At 32.4% G+C, this 18,003-nt stretch overlaps 1 protein-coding gene across 1 annotated transcript; it reads right to left on the bottom strand.

The window, feature by feature from the left end:
- Positions 1 to 2,723: 2,723 nt before the first annotated feature.
- LOC124089719 (dmX-like protein 1) lies at positions 2,724 to 17,050 on the bottom strand (the record flags this gene model as incomplete). The annotated part of the gene is given in 6 exon segments (XM_046439954.1): positions 2,724 to 4,855; positions 7,218 to 7,435; positions 9,125 to 9,177; positions 10,093 to 10,184; positions 11,825 to 11,917; positions 16,923 to 17,050. Coding segments are annotated over 6 exon segments (809 nt in total), but the record flags the coding sequence as incomplete, so codon positions are not given.
- Positions 17,051 to 18,003: the final 953 nt, after the last annotated feature.

Raw genomic sequence — 18,003 nt, 5'->3', positions numbered from 1 at the left:
TCAACAACATTCATAGCATTTTCACCAGAACTGGATTCCACCTCAGGAAACCACTTTCCTCTTCTATAAGCAGCAACTTTTCCTCTGTTAAATTTTACTATGAGACTGCAGCAATTCACCCACTTTTTTTTTTTTTAGGCTTCACTTCTAATTCTCTTGCTATTTTTACTATACCTAGTTACTTTCTCCACTGAAGTCTTGAACCACTGTCATTCATGAGGGTTGGAATCCACTTCTAAACTCCTATTGATGTTGACATTTGACCTCTTATCACAAATATTCTTAATGACATCTAAAATGGTGAAGACTTTCTAGAAGATTCCCAATTTACTTTGCCCAGTCCAAATCCATCAGAGGAATCACTACCTATGGAGGCTATAGTCTTACAAATGTGTTTTATAAAATAATAAGCCTTGAAAGTCAAAACTACTCCTTGATCCATGGCCACAGAATTAATATAATGTTAGCAGGCATGAAAACAACATTAAAGCATTATACAACTCTGTCAGAGCTCCTAGGTGATTAGGTGCATAGTAGCAACATTTTGAAAAGACTATTTTTTTTTCAGACCAGTAAATCTCAACAATGGGATTAATATATTCAGTAAATCATATTGTAAGCAGATGAGCTGTAGCCAAGCTTCCTTGTACTATTTATAGAGCATAGGCAGAGTAGATTTGGTATAATTTTTAAGGGTTCCATCTAGGATTTTCAGAATAGTAAATGAGCGCTGGCTTAAATTTAAAGCCACCAGATGCATTATTCTTTAACAGGAAAATCAGGATGGGCTTTGAAGACAAGCATTTGATTTCTTCTCTCTTGCTTTCAAAGTTCTAGATGAAATCTTTTTTTCCAATATAAGGCTGTTTTATCAACAGTGCAAATCTGTTTAGTGAAGCCACCTTCATCAATCTTGGCAAAATGTTTTGGATAACTTGCTGCGGTTTCTATTATCAGCATTTGTTGCTTTGCTTTGCACTTTGCTAGAGATGGCTTCCTTAAAGTTCACAGAGCAACCCTTGCTGGTTTCAAACTTTTCTTTTGCAGCTTTCTCAACTATCTGAGCCTTCATAAAATTGAAGTCTGGGCCTTGTTCTAGATTAGATTTTGGTTTAGAGGAATGCTGTGGCTGGTTTGATCTTCTATTCAGAAAAACAACTTTTTCTGTATCAGTAATAAGGCTGTTTTACTTTCTTAAAATTCATGCGTTCACTGGAGTAGCATTTTTTATTTCCTTCACGAGGTTTTCTTCTGCATTCACAAGTTGGATGTTTGGCACAAGTAGCCTAGCTGTTGGGTTAGCTCCACTTTTTTTTTTATGCTTTCTTCAATAAGTTTAATAACTTTTAGCTTTTGACTTAAAGGAAAAGGTGAATGACTGTTCCTTTAACACTAAAAAGGCTACTGCATGTTTACTTACTGACCTAATACTCTTGTGGCTCAGTGAACAGAGACGCCTGAAGACAAGGAGAGAGACAACGGAATAGAGTTGGTAGAACATCAGAAGAAATGCATTTGTTGACTAAGTTTGCAGTCTTATATGCGTGTAGTTTGTAGTGTACCAAAACAATTATAATATTAACATCAAAGATTACTAATAACCATGATATAATAAAAAAGTATGAAATATTACAAAATTACTAAAATGTGAGAGATGAATTGAACACAAATTATTAGAAAAATTACCTCAATAGTTTTGCTCAATGCACGCTTACCACAAAACTTTAGTTTGTAAAAATTTTTGCACACTATTTGCAAAGTACAATAAAGTAATATACGCCTTTTCATTGTTGCTTTCCCCCCCTAACATCCTATTAACCACTAATGAGAATGAACATACTTTATGACTGTTAATTGTTTTCAATGTCCTGTTTTGGGGAATACTTATTCACAGTTTGACCCTTCTCCAAAAAATTCGAGTTACTTTGTATACAGGACCACTGACATTTCCTATCACTCTAAAATATTTCTTCTGGTCCACTTTTCTTTTAAGTTGGACTATGATCTCCTGTCCTATGACATTTTTTTGTTTAGTAAAACATGTCTGCCTGGGTTTGTAATCCTGTTAAAACATCATTCCTGCCCTAAGTTTGTATAAGGCTTTTCTTTTAATGTGTATCTTTGTATCATTTCAATCGCTGAGACCAATTTGAGAAATTTCTGCAAACTTTCTTTTATTAAGAAAAAAATATTTTAAAAAAGTGGGTGGCCAAAATGGAGGATGAAGGTGACTATCTCATGGTGCTAGATAAGAAAAGTCCTACCTTCCAGAAAATGAGACTTGCAGTATTGTGAAATGTTAGAACCAAATTCTCATAAAACAGAATTAAACAATGTATTTGGGGTTCTCATTTCACATATACGGATAATAAAATTTTACATATACATATGTCCCTTTTAACTATTTTTATTCCCATATTCTTTCCTTCTTCTTCTTCTTCTTTTCTTTTTCATACTGCAGTTTGAACACAGGGCCTTACACATTCAAGGTAACTGTTCTACCACTGAGCTACATCCCCAGCCCTCCCATCTTTCTTGATAAATGCTTTCCTATTAGATGAAAACGTTGTAGAAAAGGAAGAACAGGGTATTTGAGAAGGTTATTCAATCCTCCCTACATTAATCACATGTAAATATATAAATCCTCCATTTTAAAATGTCACATATTTAAAGTCAACTAAATTGGCACAAATATTACTTAAAACAATAGCATGCCAAAAAAGTCACTGCATGATTGTTTATTTAAAATATTATGACTCTGGTTGTAAATACATATGGGCTTACATAATTTATGGTTATTCATATAAACCCTCAATTAAAATACTATTAATAGTTCATCCCCAATGCCTTTTGTTCTAATAAGCACAACAGTAAATTTTCTATCTCACTGAAAGTGTTTATAGCCTTTTGAATCTTGATTTGTGAAGAAATGACTGAAAAATAACTTATGCTTAACTACACCAAACAATAATATTATTTGCAATGGTTGTCACAGATTTCTCCATGGCAAAATAGTAATATATTGTTATTGCACAATTTATAGGAACAGGTTTATAATCTCTCGCTACATAATAACAGTGTTTCACTGCAACTTGCTTAATACATTTAAAATTATGAAATACAATTTACAAAATCTTTAACAATATACTTTTATGATAAAAGTATCCTGAGGATATTACAAAATTCATTTTACCAGCCCTTCATTTCTTTGCTTTGACTGTTTAATTTCCAAGATAATAGTTGTCCATATCTCATTACATAAAAATGCTCTTAATTTATAGTTCCTAATGAACAAAATAAATTTAAGCTAAATATTATACAGTTGTCCCTTAAACACTTAGTCCCCTTTGCCTCCTGTCTCATTGGTTAAAATCAAGTATTTATCAAGTTTTCTATAATTCTGAGTCAGAAAAGGTATAGCATGAAACAAATAGGATTAGCATACATAAGTATAGTGCATTTTAAATATTTTGGTCATATCTTATAATAAAATAATGTATTTTGGCAAAAATAATAAAATAATAAGGTTTAGTTTATTTTCTATTAATGGTAGGTCTGGAGGGTATTTTACATTTGTAAATACTAATTTGACTCTTTTCACATTTATTTCTAAAAACACTGCTATAAGGTTTCAGAATATTAAGATTAAAAAGCACCTAAAAAATAAGAAATAAAGATAAAATTTAAGTAAAATTTCTGTAGATACTCAAATATCTTCTGACAAAATGATAAACTTTTAAGTGTTTTACATGTGCCAACACAGAATCTTTATTGCCTGCTAAGACTTACTTGACTCTATGTAATCTTTAAAATAATCTTAGACATCATCTGGAAATTTATCTGAAAATTAGAATGGAATTCAAAAAAATTTTCTTAAATGAAGAAAACAGTTGCAAAAAAAGTTATTATTCTGGTGGCAGTAGTTGTTATGGCACAAAACACAAGAAAAGATATGTAGTTTTTTCTTATATACATACAAATGAAGTTCAACTAAGATGCGTAAGATATATATATACACATATATACACATATACATACACACAAATACATCTACATACACACAATTTGGGCTTTAGAGGGGAAATTGATGAAAACTTAACATATGAGCCATTTGGCTTATTTATCATTTATGTTCCAATGACAGTTTTAAAAGAGATGTTATTGAGTTCTTACTCAAATATCAATCTATCATTAAGAGGAAAAGAGTCCGAGATGCATATGCCTGATAGAGGAAGTAAGAGTGGATTAAGTGATGAGTTATTATGTGCAACTGCCATTACTTAAAGGGTATTTTTACTCTCAAATTCATGCAGAGAGATCTGCAGAAGAGTTTATCAACAATAAGAAAACAAAACTCCTTTAACTGTATGACATACTCACTACACCATACTATAAATATGTATTATTATAGCATTACTTACACATTCTACTTTAGGCAATATAATCTAATTCTGAATGATTCTGTTAATTTTTAAGGCATCAGTGCATCAAGGGCAAAGCTCCATAAAATAAACATTAAAATAATAAAGCAAGAGCTTATTTGTGGTATAGAGAATGATTACTGTACATGACATCTATTGGTAACTTCCACCAAACAGGTAATAAATTATACATCTTTTTTGTAAAAATATTACAGCATAAATTTCACATCATTTTTTAACACTTCATTTAAAGGGCTAAATTGATCTGGCAATATCCTCATTTTCATTGTTCCATCAGCTCCACAAGAGAAAATGTGATTTGCTGGTCCTGTCTCAATTTGCATCACTCCGGTTCCAATATTTCTAAAAATGGACTGCCGAGCATGTTCATTGATAAAAGTGTGGAGAAGACTGAAAGTAGAAAGACTCCAAATCTGAAAAACATTATGAACAAAATGAAAACTGGGTTGATAGTATCTTTTAATAAGGTAGTATTAACCCTGCATAGGAGATGAGAAAACCTAATTATATGAAGGTTAAGTGTACAATGCCACAGAAACTTTTAGTATTACAGAGACTAAAATATAAAAATTTTCTATTTCTTAGCTGAGCTTTTGCTCTCTAGATGTATAGTGGAATACTCTACTCCTGTTTTTGTACTACTGAGTACCTAGCTATCAGAATGCTGAAAAGAGGAAAACACCTAGAGGCTCTCCATCCTGGTAAAGCTATGCTTTAACTACAAGACAAACATCAGCTCTTAAAACTTCAGAATACTTACTTAGATTTTCTATTTTCAGCCCATATCAAAATAAATGTGTTTATTTCTAAAGCAAATTATAAGTATCAGGGCTGGAGTTGTGGCTCAGTGGCAGAGCGCTTGCCTCGCACATATAAAGCACTGGTTTCAATCCTCAGTACATGTAAAAATAAATAAACAAAATAAAGATATTGTGTCCATGTGCAACTAAAATTTTTTTTTAAAAATTATAAGTATCTTTATTTATGTGAATTACTTATATAGTTTTAGAACATCTATCATCTATGTTATTTATTATTTTTACTTTTTTTTTTGGTACTGGAGATTGAACTCAGGGGTACTCAACCACTAAGCCACATCCCCAGCCCTATTTTGTATTTTATTAGAGACAGGGTCTCCCTGAGTTGCTTAGTGCCTCGCTTTTGCAGAGGCTGGCTTTGAATTCGTGATCCCCCTGCTTTAGCCTCCCAAGCTATAGAACATCAATTTTAGATTTAGAAAACTAATTTATTTCCTGATTTTATTGTCATCATTAGAAAAAAAAACTTACTACTCTGTACATGAATTTATTAAATTATGGTTTCTGAATGCAATTTATATTTTTAATTTTTTACTTTGATTCTAAGAAAAACCTTTTCAAATTTCTATAGTTCTGTTTTTTTTCTAGCTGAGAGTTATGAAAATTACCAGTTTTAATAATTAGAAGTCTTTTTTTTAAGATTCTTTTTTTTATTGGTTGTTCAAAACATTACAAAGCTCTTGACATATCATATTTCATACATTAGATTCAAGTGGGTTATGAACTCCCATTTTTACCCCAAATACAGATTGCAGAATCACATCGGTTACACATCCACATTTTTACATAATGCCATATTAGTAACTGTTGTATTCTGCTACCTTTCCTATCCTCTACTATCCCCCCTCCCCTCCCATCTTCTCTCTCTACCCCATCTACTGTAATTCACTTCTCTCCTTGTTTTTTTTTTTTCCCATTCCCCTCACAACCTCTTATATGTAATTTTGTATAACAAAGAGGGTCTCCTTCCATTTCCATGCAATTTCCCTTTTCTCTCCCTTTCCCTCCCACCTCATGTCTCTGTTTAATGTTAATCTTTTCCTCCTGCTCTTCCTCCCTGCTCCGTTCTTAGTTGCTTTCATTATATCAAAGAAGACATTTGGCATTTGTTTTTTAGGGATTGGCTATCTTCACTTAGCATAATCTGCTCTAATGCCATCCATTTCCCTGCAAATTCCATGATTTTGTCATTTTTTAGTGCATTAGAAGTCCATCTTATTGCACTAAATATGCTAATTGCTTAATGAATTCTAAAACACCAGATCCCTGGTGTAGGGTTGCTGACCACTTATTTTACATGGAGACTAGTCTAAACTGATTTATCCATTTCCAAATGGGGCCACAGGACCCTCAAAAAAAACCCAGTAAGTATGCACTTTCCTGAACCTTGGACTTCACAACTGAGTATTTCTGCAATTTGTACCTTTAATAAATCTCCTTAACATTTTTAACAAGGCTGCTTAACATTTTAAACAACCTAAGTTTGAAAGGACAACTAGGCACAGGGCTTATCCAGGTACATTCAGAATTCTTCACTCAGGCACTGAGTGGTTGGATACTTTTATTATATTAAAAAAATGGGACAAATGTGGGATAAAAGAAAATGTCAGTATATTACTCAGTACCTGAAAATTGAATCCAGTAAATTAAACAACTCAAGAATATAGAGGCAAGACTAGTTCTAATGTCTGAGATATGTTTATACTTGTAGAAAAGTTACTTCTTAAGCATGAGTTAAGCATATTTTAAGGCAATAAAAAAATTTCAAATGTAATTTATCAAAGGATTTCTTAAAAAGTAATTAGCACTGTTGAAATAATACTACTATTACTTAAGACTGGTATTGTCAAAGTGATTAAAGACAAGATTTCTTAAATTTTTTTTTTCATTTTGTAGATATTGTGGTATCAATCATGTTTACCTTTATTTTTTTAATTTTTATTTTTTTCATGTTTACCTTTATATTGCCTTCTGCAGATCCTGTAACGAAGTACTCTTCAGTTGGATCAATAGCAATGGCTTTAACAGGGGAATCATGGCTCTGAAAAAGTTGCCTTTGTTGTCGTTGGAGAAGGTCAAATACACATGTGAAACCTTTTCTGCCACCTGATATTAGTAGTTGATGTTTAGGAGCATATGCTAAAACTGTGGCTCCACTATCATGGCAGGTAAAAGCTGAAAGTTAAAAGAAAAATGTTAAAACCACTTAATAATATGGCTAAGATGGCATAAGACCAGATTTGCTTTCTTGCCTGAAACAATTTAAAAGCCAAATGAAATATAAGGAAAAGAAATGACTTGAGAGATTGGACATCATTGGGCATTCCCATCTCTGAAAGATGGGAAACAAGCCATACAACTGCCCCAGCTTATTTCCTAGAGAAAGTTTTCTGGCCATGGCACAATGAGAGGGAACCTAAGTTGATCTGATCTAACCAGTCATAGTGGATGAATAGTACTCTATTATATAAAGTTTCCTCATGGACATCCAATTGGAAAAATTGTCTCCAATTCTCACTTATTATATAAGGAAAGCTGCTAAAAACGTTAATGTACAAGCTTTTTATAGATATGCATTGTCATTTCTCTTGGGTATATATGCAATAGTATCCACAGCTGGGACATGCTAGGTATTTAACTTTATTATAAACTGCCAGTTTTCCAAAGTGGTTGTTTCATTATATACTTCTATCAGCAACATACTCGTAGAAAAGTTACTAGTTTCTCTACCTCCTCGTCAACACTTAATATTCTCAAGTTAGTTAATTTTGGTCATTTGTGTATAGAGTGGCGCCTTACAGCAAATTCAGCATGCATTTCCTTGATGATTATTTATGATGATCACCTTTTTGTATACTTTTTTGCCATTCAGATATTGAGAAGAGGTTAATTTTAAAAAGTCCTGTATTCAGCATTTCTCTCATGGATTGTGTATTTAGTGATGTATCTAAAAACTCATCATCAAACCCATGACACCTAGATTTTTTTGCACGTGTTTAATTGTTTGCATTTTACATGTAGGTCCTATGATCCATTCTGAATTAAATTTTGTAAAATGTGAGGTCTCTAGGTTCATTTTTTAAAACATTTCAACATTCAATTGTTCTAGCACTACCCGTTGAAAGAATTATTCTTTCTTCATTAAGTTGCCTTTCTGCTTTCATCAAAGTTCTGTCTACTGTGTATGTATGTCTGTTCCATGATCTAAGCAACTATTTAAAAAATTTTTTTTTTTTTAGTTGTTAATGGACATTTATTTTATATACTGTGCTGAGAACTGAACACAGGACCTCACACATGCTAGGTAAGTGTTTTGCTACCAAGCTACAACCCCAGCCCTAAGGAACTATTTTTACAGCAACTAACTTTAGTATATTGACCTTGTATTCTTGCTACATTCCCACATTAGTTCTAGAAGTTTCTTTTACAGACTGAGATTTTCTACAGAATCATGACATCTATATACCTTTTATTTTTTTCTTGTGTTACTGTTCAGACTTCCTGTACAATGCTGAATAGGAGTGGTGAGAGGGGACATAATACTAGGTATAATTGATGTTCATAATAATGACCTATGGCTATCAGATTCAAAATAAGGACAAATGCTTTTTATATTTTCTGTATCCTACTGTTCTGCATCAAGGTATCAGGTAGAGTTAATTATGTATATCTTTTTGTTTTCAAACCCTGATATCATGAGCAAAATAAACCTTAAAAGTTGTAAAACACATGATCTAGCTCAGTTGGTAGAGTATTTGCCTTGCATGCAAAAGGCCTTGGGTTCAATACCCAGCATCACAAAACAAACAAACAAACAACAACAAAACAAAACAAAACAAAACCCCCCACAACTAAAAAACTTACCATGGACTAAACTATTGGCAGGTGCTACAAGAGTATCCCACAAACATATGTTTCTGGAAAAAAAAGATTACTTTTTGAGTGACATAGAAAGTTAACAGAATAAAAAATAAGTATGTCTCATGTAAATGAAATAACATGACTCTCTCAAAGAATGTTCTTAAATTTATAAAAGTATCAAACACAAACCAACAAGCTTACATAATCGTTTTACAAAAAAACTAAAAACTATTATTTTATAAAACTGCGTAACTTCAGCTTAACAGGTAGTTACATTAATATCAAATAAAGGGTGAATATAGAAACTACTTTGATTATCAGGTGAAATGACATAAACAAATGGCAAAAAGACACTGAACTTTCTTGAACACAAAGAAAAATTTCTGATATAAAGAGGCATCAATATATGTAAGGAATTTCTATGGAAGATAGGCTGAAGACTCTACAGTCCTAAAAACTAGTTTCTAGTGAAAACTGAGGCCTTTCAGATAAATATAAAAAGCTCAGTAACCTCAGTGTGCCTTGACCTCAGAATTCAGTTGTTCTAGATGAAAAGGAGAGAATTTAGCTTTTTGCAGAGGCGGGGTGAAGGGAAGTGGGCGGCTATGGATTAGATATTAGAAAACTGAGTCTTTTTGAGTCCTATTTTCTTGTTGTGAAAGTCATATCTATCTACCAAATAGGACCATGGTGGATTAACTAAGTTAACTAAATGACATGACCAATAAATAATGAGTCTATTTTTGTCTCAAGCTTTTTAAATACATAGAAAATAATACAAAGTACATCCTACTAATAACCAAATTATTTTCTCCCTAACTTTACAAGTAGGACATTAAAAATGTTCTAAGTAATTGTCTTTTTAATAAAAAAATATCTAAAGGCATAATTATTCTTGAGGAACAAGGACATAGAGCAATAAAAAAAATCAGCTATACATATACGATTCAGTTTCAGCTATCATCTCTTACCGATTATCAGTTGAAAGACCAGCTGTGGCTATCAGAGAAGAGGAACTAACGAAGACAAAATCATTGGCTGTTTTGTTATGACACTGCCAAGTCTGGAATGGTTATAAACAATAAATGTTACTGTTGTCACTAAAAATTTCATAACCAGGTAGATGTATTATTCAAAAAGTGATCATACAGTTTATGACTTTCTTAAACCTTTTCTTTTTATCCTCTGAACTTAAGAAAAGTTGTAAAAGTAGCCCAGAGAACTTTCACATATCCTTCTCTCAGATTCAGCATTTTTAAACATTTTATCACATTTGTTTCTTATCTATCTCTCTCTCTCTCTTTTTGGTGCTGGAGATCAAACCCAGGGTTTTGTGCAGGGCAAGTAAGTGTTCCACTACTGAGCTACACCCTCTAGACCTTCTACTCTTTCACAGATGCAGATACACACAGACACATGCACACTTTTCCTGCACCATTTAACTAGACTGTATGTCATGATACTTTATGAAGCCCTTCACTTTTTTACTTTTCCTGTGGTGCTAACGATTGAACCCAGTACATCATGCATGTTAGGCAAACACTCTAGCACTGAGCTACACTGAAAGCCCAAGCCCTTCACTTTTGTTTGACCAAAACTTCAAAGGTAAACATAAGGATGTTAAACTTTAAATATTTCCTCTGGTATATTTAGTGAATTTTTCTGTCTTAGGAAAAGATAGAAAGCAGGATTTTAGATTAGCTTTGAATTAACCTTTGTTAACCTGACATCACATATTTTTCAGAAACATTTAAACTTATAAGAAATTGTTCAAATCTATGAATAAAAATTACTAAATCACCAAAACTAGAAAATTTACAGTAGTTCTCAATATTCCATCAACTAATAACTTGATAAATTATAAAAGTTTAATCAATTAAAAAAGGAAAGGCAGACTCTTTGAGGACCAAAATTTAAATCTGTTGGCTTAGTAAAAACATAAAGAAAAAAAAACAAACAAAACTAAAGTTCTTTTAATGTATCCTAACCAATTGTCACTTGCATACTTTCACTTAATATTGTATTCTAGCACTTAACCTTGAATGAATTACTGGAATCCTAGCTATATTCTTAACTTCTTCCAGATACGTATTGTTTACTTCTGTAAAGGGCTTTACTGAAGAATGTATTAAATATTAATACAGTGTTCTTTGAAGCCACAGAAGGTTAAGTCTACATAGCACTGAATAGAGATACCTCAATATTTCATTTAAAAAGAGACAGACAAATGGGCCATGGGTTTAGCTCAGTGGCAGAGCACTAGTCTAGCATGTATGAGGCCTGTGTTTATTCCGCAGCGCGCGTGCACACACACACACACACACAAAAAAAAAAAAAGGAGGGGAGATAGAAAAACAAGTTACAATATAATCTTTGTACTTTGTGGAGAAGCAGGACTGCAGGGAAAAATCAGATGCACTGATATGACAATCATTCCATGTAGGTAATATATACATTGCATGGGTCTCTGGAGGTACCATGTTAGTTCTGTACATATTAACTTTCCAAATTATCAGAGATGAAGGATTTTTATGTTTCACAGAACAATTTAAACATAATACAAGGACAGGAGCCTATATAAAGTGACTGGGAGTACATAACACTGCACAGATTTTACTTGAATATATCTTGTCTCAAATACATTCTTGGTTTCTTTAAAATAAAAATTCAAATTTATTATATAGGTAGGAAATCTTGGCTTACCAGGTATGGCTTAGGCATGCTCCCAGTAACTGGACAACATTTCCAGTTTGTTTGATACAAACTTAAATATCCATCAGCATCAACTATTCCAAACTTGGAGAAAAAATATTTAAAAAATTTTAAATGTTTAATACAAAAGCACATATTTAAACTTATCTTCACTGTGACAGTCATACTTTTGCTTAAATATTAAACTGAAATATTGTTCAAAATTTTACTTCACCTATGCATGAATCTAGCTCAAAAATAACATTTAGCTTCTGCTTAAACAATATGCCAGGGTAGACAAAAAGGAAACAAACACCAGATACCCCTTTAATTATAGTAATCTAAAGCATCACCTATATATTCTCTATAAATACTCCAAAAAAGTACATTACTACTAAACTTACATATGACCAAGTTTTAAGTCATATGTAAGACAGAAAACATTTCTGAAAAGGACAAAATAAGAACTTTCAGAAACATAAAACAAGGAAAACATGTTAAGAGTAGAAAGTGAAATAAGGATTGTCACATTAAAAGAATTCTACTACGGGAGCTTAGGAGTAATTATAATTAGGAAGACATTAACATAATTCAATAAAGGAGTATGTAAAGATCTTCCAGGATGAGTAAGACAGCTAAAATATTTTTTATTTAAATTGTAAAAATTGTGTATGCTTATGTAAAGTATATAAGTAAAACACATGTTTATTTTGGACACTTGTCCTCTCCTCCTTCCAGATCTAATACCTACTACGACCATTTGATGTTGTTTAAGATTTCTTTCTATGAATATTTAAACATTTACACACAGCATTTTAAAATAACAAATGGGATTGTAATATATAGTTCCACAGTTCCATTTTCATTTATTATATTTCTATGTCAAAACAAATCTAGCTCTGTGTTTTCCCCTTATAGTTTATAAAACATATATTGGAGAAAAGACAGCCTCTTCAACAAATGGTGCTGAGAAAACTGGAAATCGATATGCAGCTAAATGGAACTAAGCCCCTCTCTCTCACCATGCACAAACTCAACTCAAAGTGATCAAGGACCTAGGAATTGAACCAGAGTCCCTGCACCTAACTGAAGAAAAAGTAGGCCCAAATCTTTACCATGTCAGATTAGGCCCCAACTTCCTTAATAAAACTCCTATAGTACAAGAAATAAATTTAAAAATCAACAAATGGGATGGATTCAAACTGAAAAGCTTCTTCTCAGAAAAACAACCAATCAGCGAGGTGAATAGAGAGCCTACAGAAGGGGAGCAAATTTTTACCACATGCCCATCATCTAGGAAATACAAAAAACTTAACACCAAAAAAACAAATAAGCCAATCAACAAATGGGCCAAGGAACTGAACACTTTTCAGAAGATAATATACAATCAATCAGATATGCCTTTTCATAACTATGTGATAGATATTCAGAATTGGGAAGGCTTGGTCAAAAATTGTCATTTAAAATTGAGAGATGAAGGCAAAATTAAATCCTAAGTGGAAATATGAATTCACACCAATTTTTTTTCTTAGGTAACACTAAATAGTATTAAAATTTGAAATATTTGTCAATTTTGTACAAAAAAACTTTAATTTTGAGTTCAATTATTAGTGAAGGTTACTGACTATGCACAGACTTTTCATAAATTATTACTATTGTTAGTCTATATCTCTACTAAATTATTGGTCCATTAAAAAATTAATAGGGCTAAAATTAGGAATATTAACCCATAGTTTCTACAGGTATTTTACAAGTATTTTTCCAGGATTTATATTTCTTATTTTTTTCTATTTTCTGAATAAATAAAGTATGTTCTTTAGAGAGAGGACACATGTATTATTAGTCATCAACTTTGATAATTTGGATGGACTTCAATTCAGGTCCCATTCTTGTTTATCAGAGAATTCTGTGGATAATGCTCTATGGTCAAATTAATCTTTGAGTGAATTGATGCCATTAGTTTGAAAGGTGGAGGTTGTAAATAACTATGCATACCACTACTCTGTCATAGGAGCTTATAGTATTTTTCTTCATCCTTCAATTTAAAAATCCAATAACAAAACAACCAGATGTATGTGAATATATGTTGTTTTTCAATACTTCCCCCCCACATAGTACTTATCAGGCTCTTTCTCCTACAGCGTTCTGTTCTTTGCTTTGGGGAATTATTCTTTATTTCTTTGAATATTGCTTTTCCTTCATTATTTTGTTTTTTTCTTCTTCTTCTAGAATATTTCCTGAGACATTTTTATCATAGGATAATTTATTAATTTGTGCTTCCCAATCATAAACATGATTTTTAAAAAATATTTATTTTTTAGTTATAGTTGGACACAATACCTTTATTTCACTTATTTATTTTTATGTGGTGGCGAGGATCGAACCCAGTGACTTGCATGTGCGAAGCAAGTGCTCTACCGCTGAGCCACAACCCCAGCCCCATAAACATAATTTTTTAAAAAAAATATATTTAATTGTAGATTGGCACAATACCTTTATTTTATTTATTTATTTTTATGTGGTGCTGAGGATCGAATTCAGTGCCTCACACATGCTAGGCAGATGCTCTATTACTGAGCTACAACCCCAGACCCATAAACATGATTTTTAACTATTTCTGTTGTGCTATTCAGTTCTTCCAATGAACTGTGTTGCTTTTTTCTCTTATAAACAGTTTTCAATTTATCCCATTACAAAAAGTAGTGCTTTAGCCACATCACTCTTTATAGCATCTCAGTTCACAATGGCCACGCTATGAAACCAACCTAGATGACCTTCAAAGATGCAACGGATAAAGAAAATGTGGTACCCCCCCCACACACACACACAGAGGAATATTACTCAGCCATAAAGAAAAATGAAATTATGGCATTTGCTGGTAAATGGATGGAACTGGAGACTATCATGCTAGGTGAAATAAGCCAATCCCCCCAAAACAAAGGCCGATTATTTTCTCTGATATGCAGATGCCCCACAATAAATGGGACGGTGTACAATGGATTAGACAAAGTGGAATGAAGGAAAGGTATGGGGGAGGGGAACAGGAAAGACAATAGAATGAATTGGACATAATTTTCCTATGTTCATATGTGAACACACCACCAGGGTAACTCAACATCATGTACAACCATAAGATTGGGAAGTTATACTCCATGTATGTACATATCAAAATACACTCTAGTGTTATGTATCTAAAGAGAATAAATTTAAAAAAAGAAAAAAAGTGCTGCTTTAAACATTCTTACACATAATACTTTAGATTCAGTTCAATGACTGAACACAATTTTTTGGAATCATGTTTTTAATTTTCCAAGAATTCTTCCCTGTTCTACTGTCCTTGTTGAAGTTTTGCTGTCTATTTCTATCGGTAGACGACAATCAAATGGAGAGGATGCTTAGGTATTTGGGATTCATGATGGAGGTAAATGTACAGTAAGTTCTCTGCCTGTCAAGCCTTAAAATAGCTCATGTGGAAGACTGTACTGAGAATTAAAGCTGAAAAATAAGATTTTAGAAGGTCTTAAATATCATGCTAAAAATTTTGACATGAAGTTGTCTTGAAGGATTCTTAAAAAAATAATAATATGATCTTACCTATATTGCAGTTAGGTAACTATGCTGCGTGTTATGCAATTTTGTTGACAAGATGATCTATTTATAGAGACTATTAGGAATAATGCAGTATTGACAACAAATTGGAAAATTATGAATATATAAAGGATAATGATAAGGAACACAAACGAGAATACAGGTTGAGTATGCCTTATCAAAAATGCTTTGGACCAGAAGTATTTCAGATTTTGGAATATTTGCATAGATTATGCTAGTTGAGTATCCTTAATCTGAAAATCTGACATCCAAAATGCTCCTAAGTCCAAAACTTTACCAGCAACCTAAAGTGCTCAAAAGTACTTTCAGAGCATTTCACATTTTTAGATTTTCAGATTAGGAATGCTCATTTGTTGCTAATTACGTTTGAGATTTAGGAACATTTCAGATTTCAGATTAGCAATGCTTAACTGATACAAATTATACTGGTTTCTACAATAGATTTTTAATTTCCCACTAGGGAACAAAAAATGTTGCTAATTGGCATTAAGAAATAAGCTCTCCAAATATGATTTCACAACTAAATTAAACAATACTGACTTTTGTAAAATGGAAATAAAACTATGTGACAAAGAGTAAACAAAAGGTTGTAGCACATAATTATACAAGCAACATGTGAAGAAGGTTAAAGACTGAGAGACTTAGGGGAAAGAAAAGTAGATATACCATCAGCTAGGGTCTACATGAGTAATTTTTAGTGGATTACGGACTTGAAGACAAAGAAGAGGCTGATTTGCTTTATAATGATTATTTAAAGTGCAACTGAGATACGAGGAGCAGAGAGGCAATTTGAAGAAAGCAGAGAAAGGGGGAAATGAAGGTAAGGGATGTTCTAGAGGAGGCAGGTTCAGCAAACTTTTTCTTTAAAGGTTACATAATAAATATTTTAGCTTGCCCACTATAAGGTCTTTGTCCTCCTGAACTCCGCTGTTACAGTGGAAAATAGCCAAAGAAAACAAACAATAGTTGGATTAACTGTGATAAGATTATTTACTAAATAGATGGCTAGATCACAGTTTGCTAATATCTTGGTTCTAGAGCAGTGTTTTTCAAAACTTAAATAAGTATACAAATCACAAAAGTATCTATTTAAAATGCAGATGGTGATTCAGTAAATTTGAAGAGAAGCCTGTAAAATGTACTTCTACCAAGTTCCCAAATGCAACTTGCTGTTTGGTGCTGGATCATAGTTGAAGTAGATTACCAGGGATAAAGAAATCAACATTTAATAAATAAAAAATGTGTAATATACGATAGGCCTATAATCATTGGTCCTAAGGCAACTTTTAATTTTAGTCGACATATTTACAGCATATATCCAGGAAGAACCAAATAAATTTAAATGTACTTTTGGCTAGAATTTAAAAAACAAAGAATTCATATAAGATTAAAGCATTATTATTGATTTACTAAGTTATTCTCTTCAGAAACTCAAACTAGTGATATTTATAAACCCCCAACACAATCAAGCCTCTTTTACCATTTCCATTTTACACACTACCTTATTTCCCTGATAGTTAAATCTCATTCTTGTAACTCTTGAATTGCCGCCAGATCGAAAACAGGTTATTTGTTGAGAATGGCCCCATTCAAACATTCTGACACTCCCATCTTGAGCACCTGTCAGATCTGTATTATAAGATGACAAAAATTTCAAGTTCATTTTAAGAATCTTTGGAAAAATTTATTTATTTTTATCCAGTACAAGAAATCTTTATCAAAGAAAAACTTAGGAAGCAAATCATAATCAATTTATATAAATTTATCTTCATATGAAGTTTAATTCACAGAATTAATTGGATAATGAGAAGTAAATGAGATCATTTATATAAAGCACTCAGAAATATACATTATCAAACCCAATTTATGTTAATTGTAATTATCAGTATTAATGTGGTACGGGAGGGTAATAAATTATGTTAATGTATATAAAGACATCCAGCACTTTGCTAGTCACATTTATTAGCTAATTTTCTTTAATTGCTTACCAAGCATTTAAAATAAATAAACTTTAACTGGTTTGAAATGTTTTGCCATCAGGAAGGGGTGGTAGGGTGGAGAAAAAAAAAAGAATTTTTAACAATAGAAATACAAAGAATTATTATTTTTTTTTAGTTTTGAGGAAATTTTTTTTTTTTTTTTTTTAATTTTTTATTGTTGGCTGTTCAAAACATTACATAGTTCTTGATATATCATATTTCACAATTTGATTCAAGTGGGTTATGAGCTCCCATTTTTACCCCATATACAGATTGCAGAATCACATCAGTTACACATCCATTGATTTACATATTGCCATACTAGTGTCTGTTGTATTCTGCTGCCTTTCCTATCCTCTACTATCCCCCCTCCCCTCCCCTCCCCTCCCCTCTTCTCTCTCTGCTCCCTCTACTGACATTCGTTTGTCCCCCTTATATTATTTTTCCCCTTCCCCTCACTTCCTCTTGTATGTACTTTTGTATAACTCTGAGGGTCTCCTTCCATTTCCATGCATTTTCCCTTCTCTCTCCCTTTCCCTCCCACCTCTCATCCCTGTTTAATGTTAATCTTCTTCTCATGCTCTTCGACCTTACTCTGTTCTT

This window comes from Marmota monax, unplaced genomic scaffold (assembly GCF_021218885.2).
Source record: "Marmota monax isolate L192 unplaced genomic scaffold, Marmota_monax_Labrador192_F-V1.1 WCK01_AAM20220418_F8-fsc01715, whole genome shotgun sequence".
Taxonomy (NCBI): domain Eukaryota; kingdom Metazoa; phylum Chordata; class Mammalia; order Rodentia; family Sciuridae; genus Marmota; species Marmota monax.
This window is presented reverse-complemented; position numbering and strand designations above follow the sequence as displayed.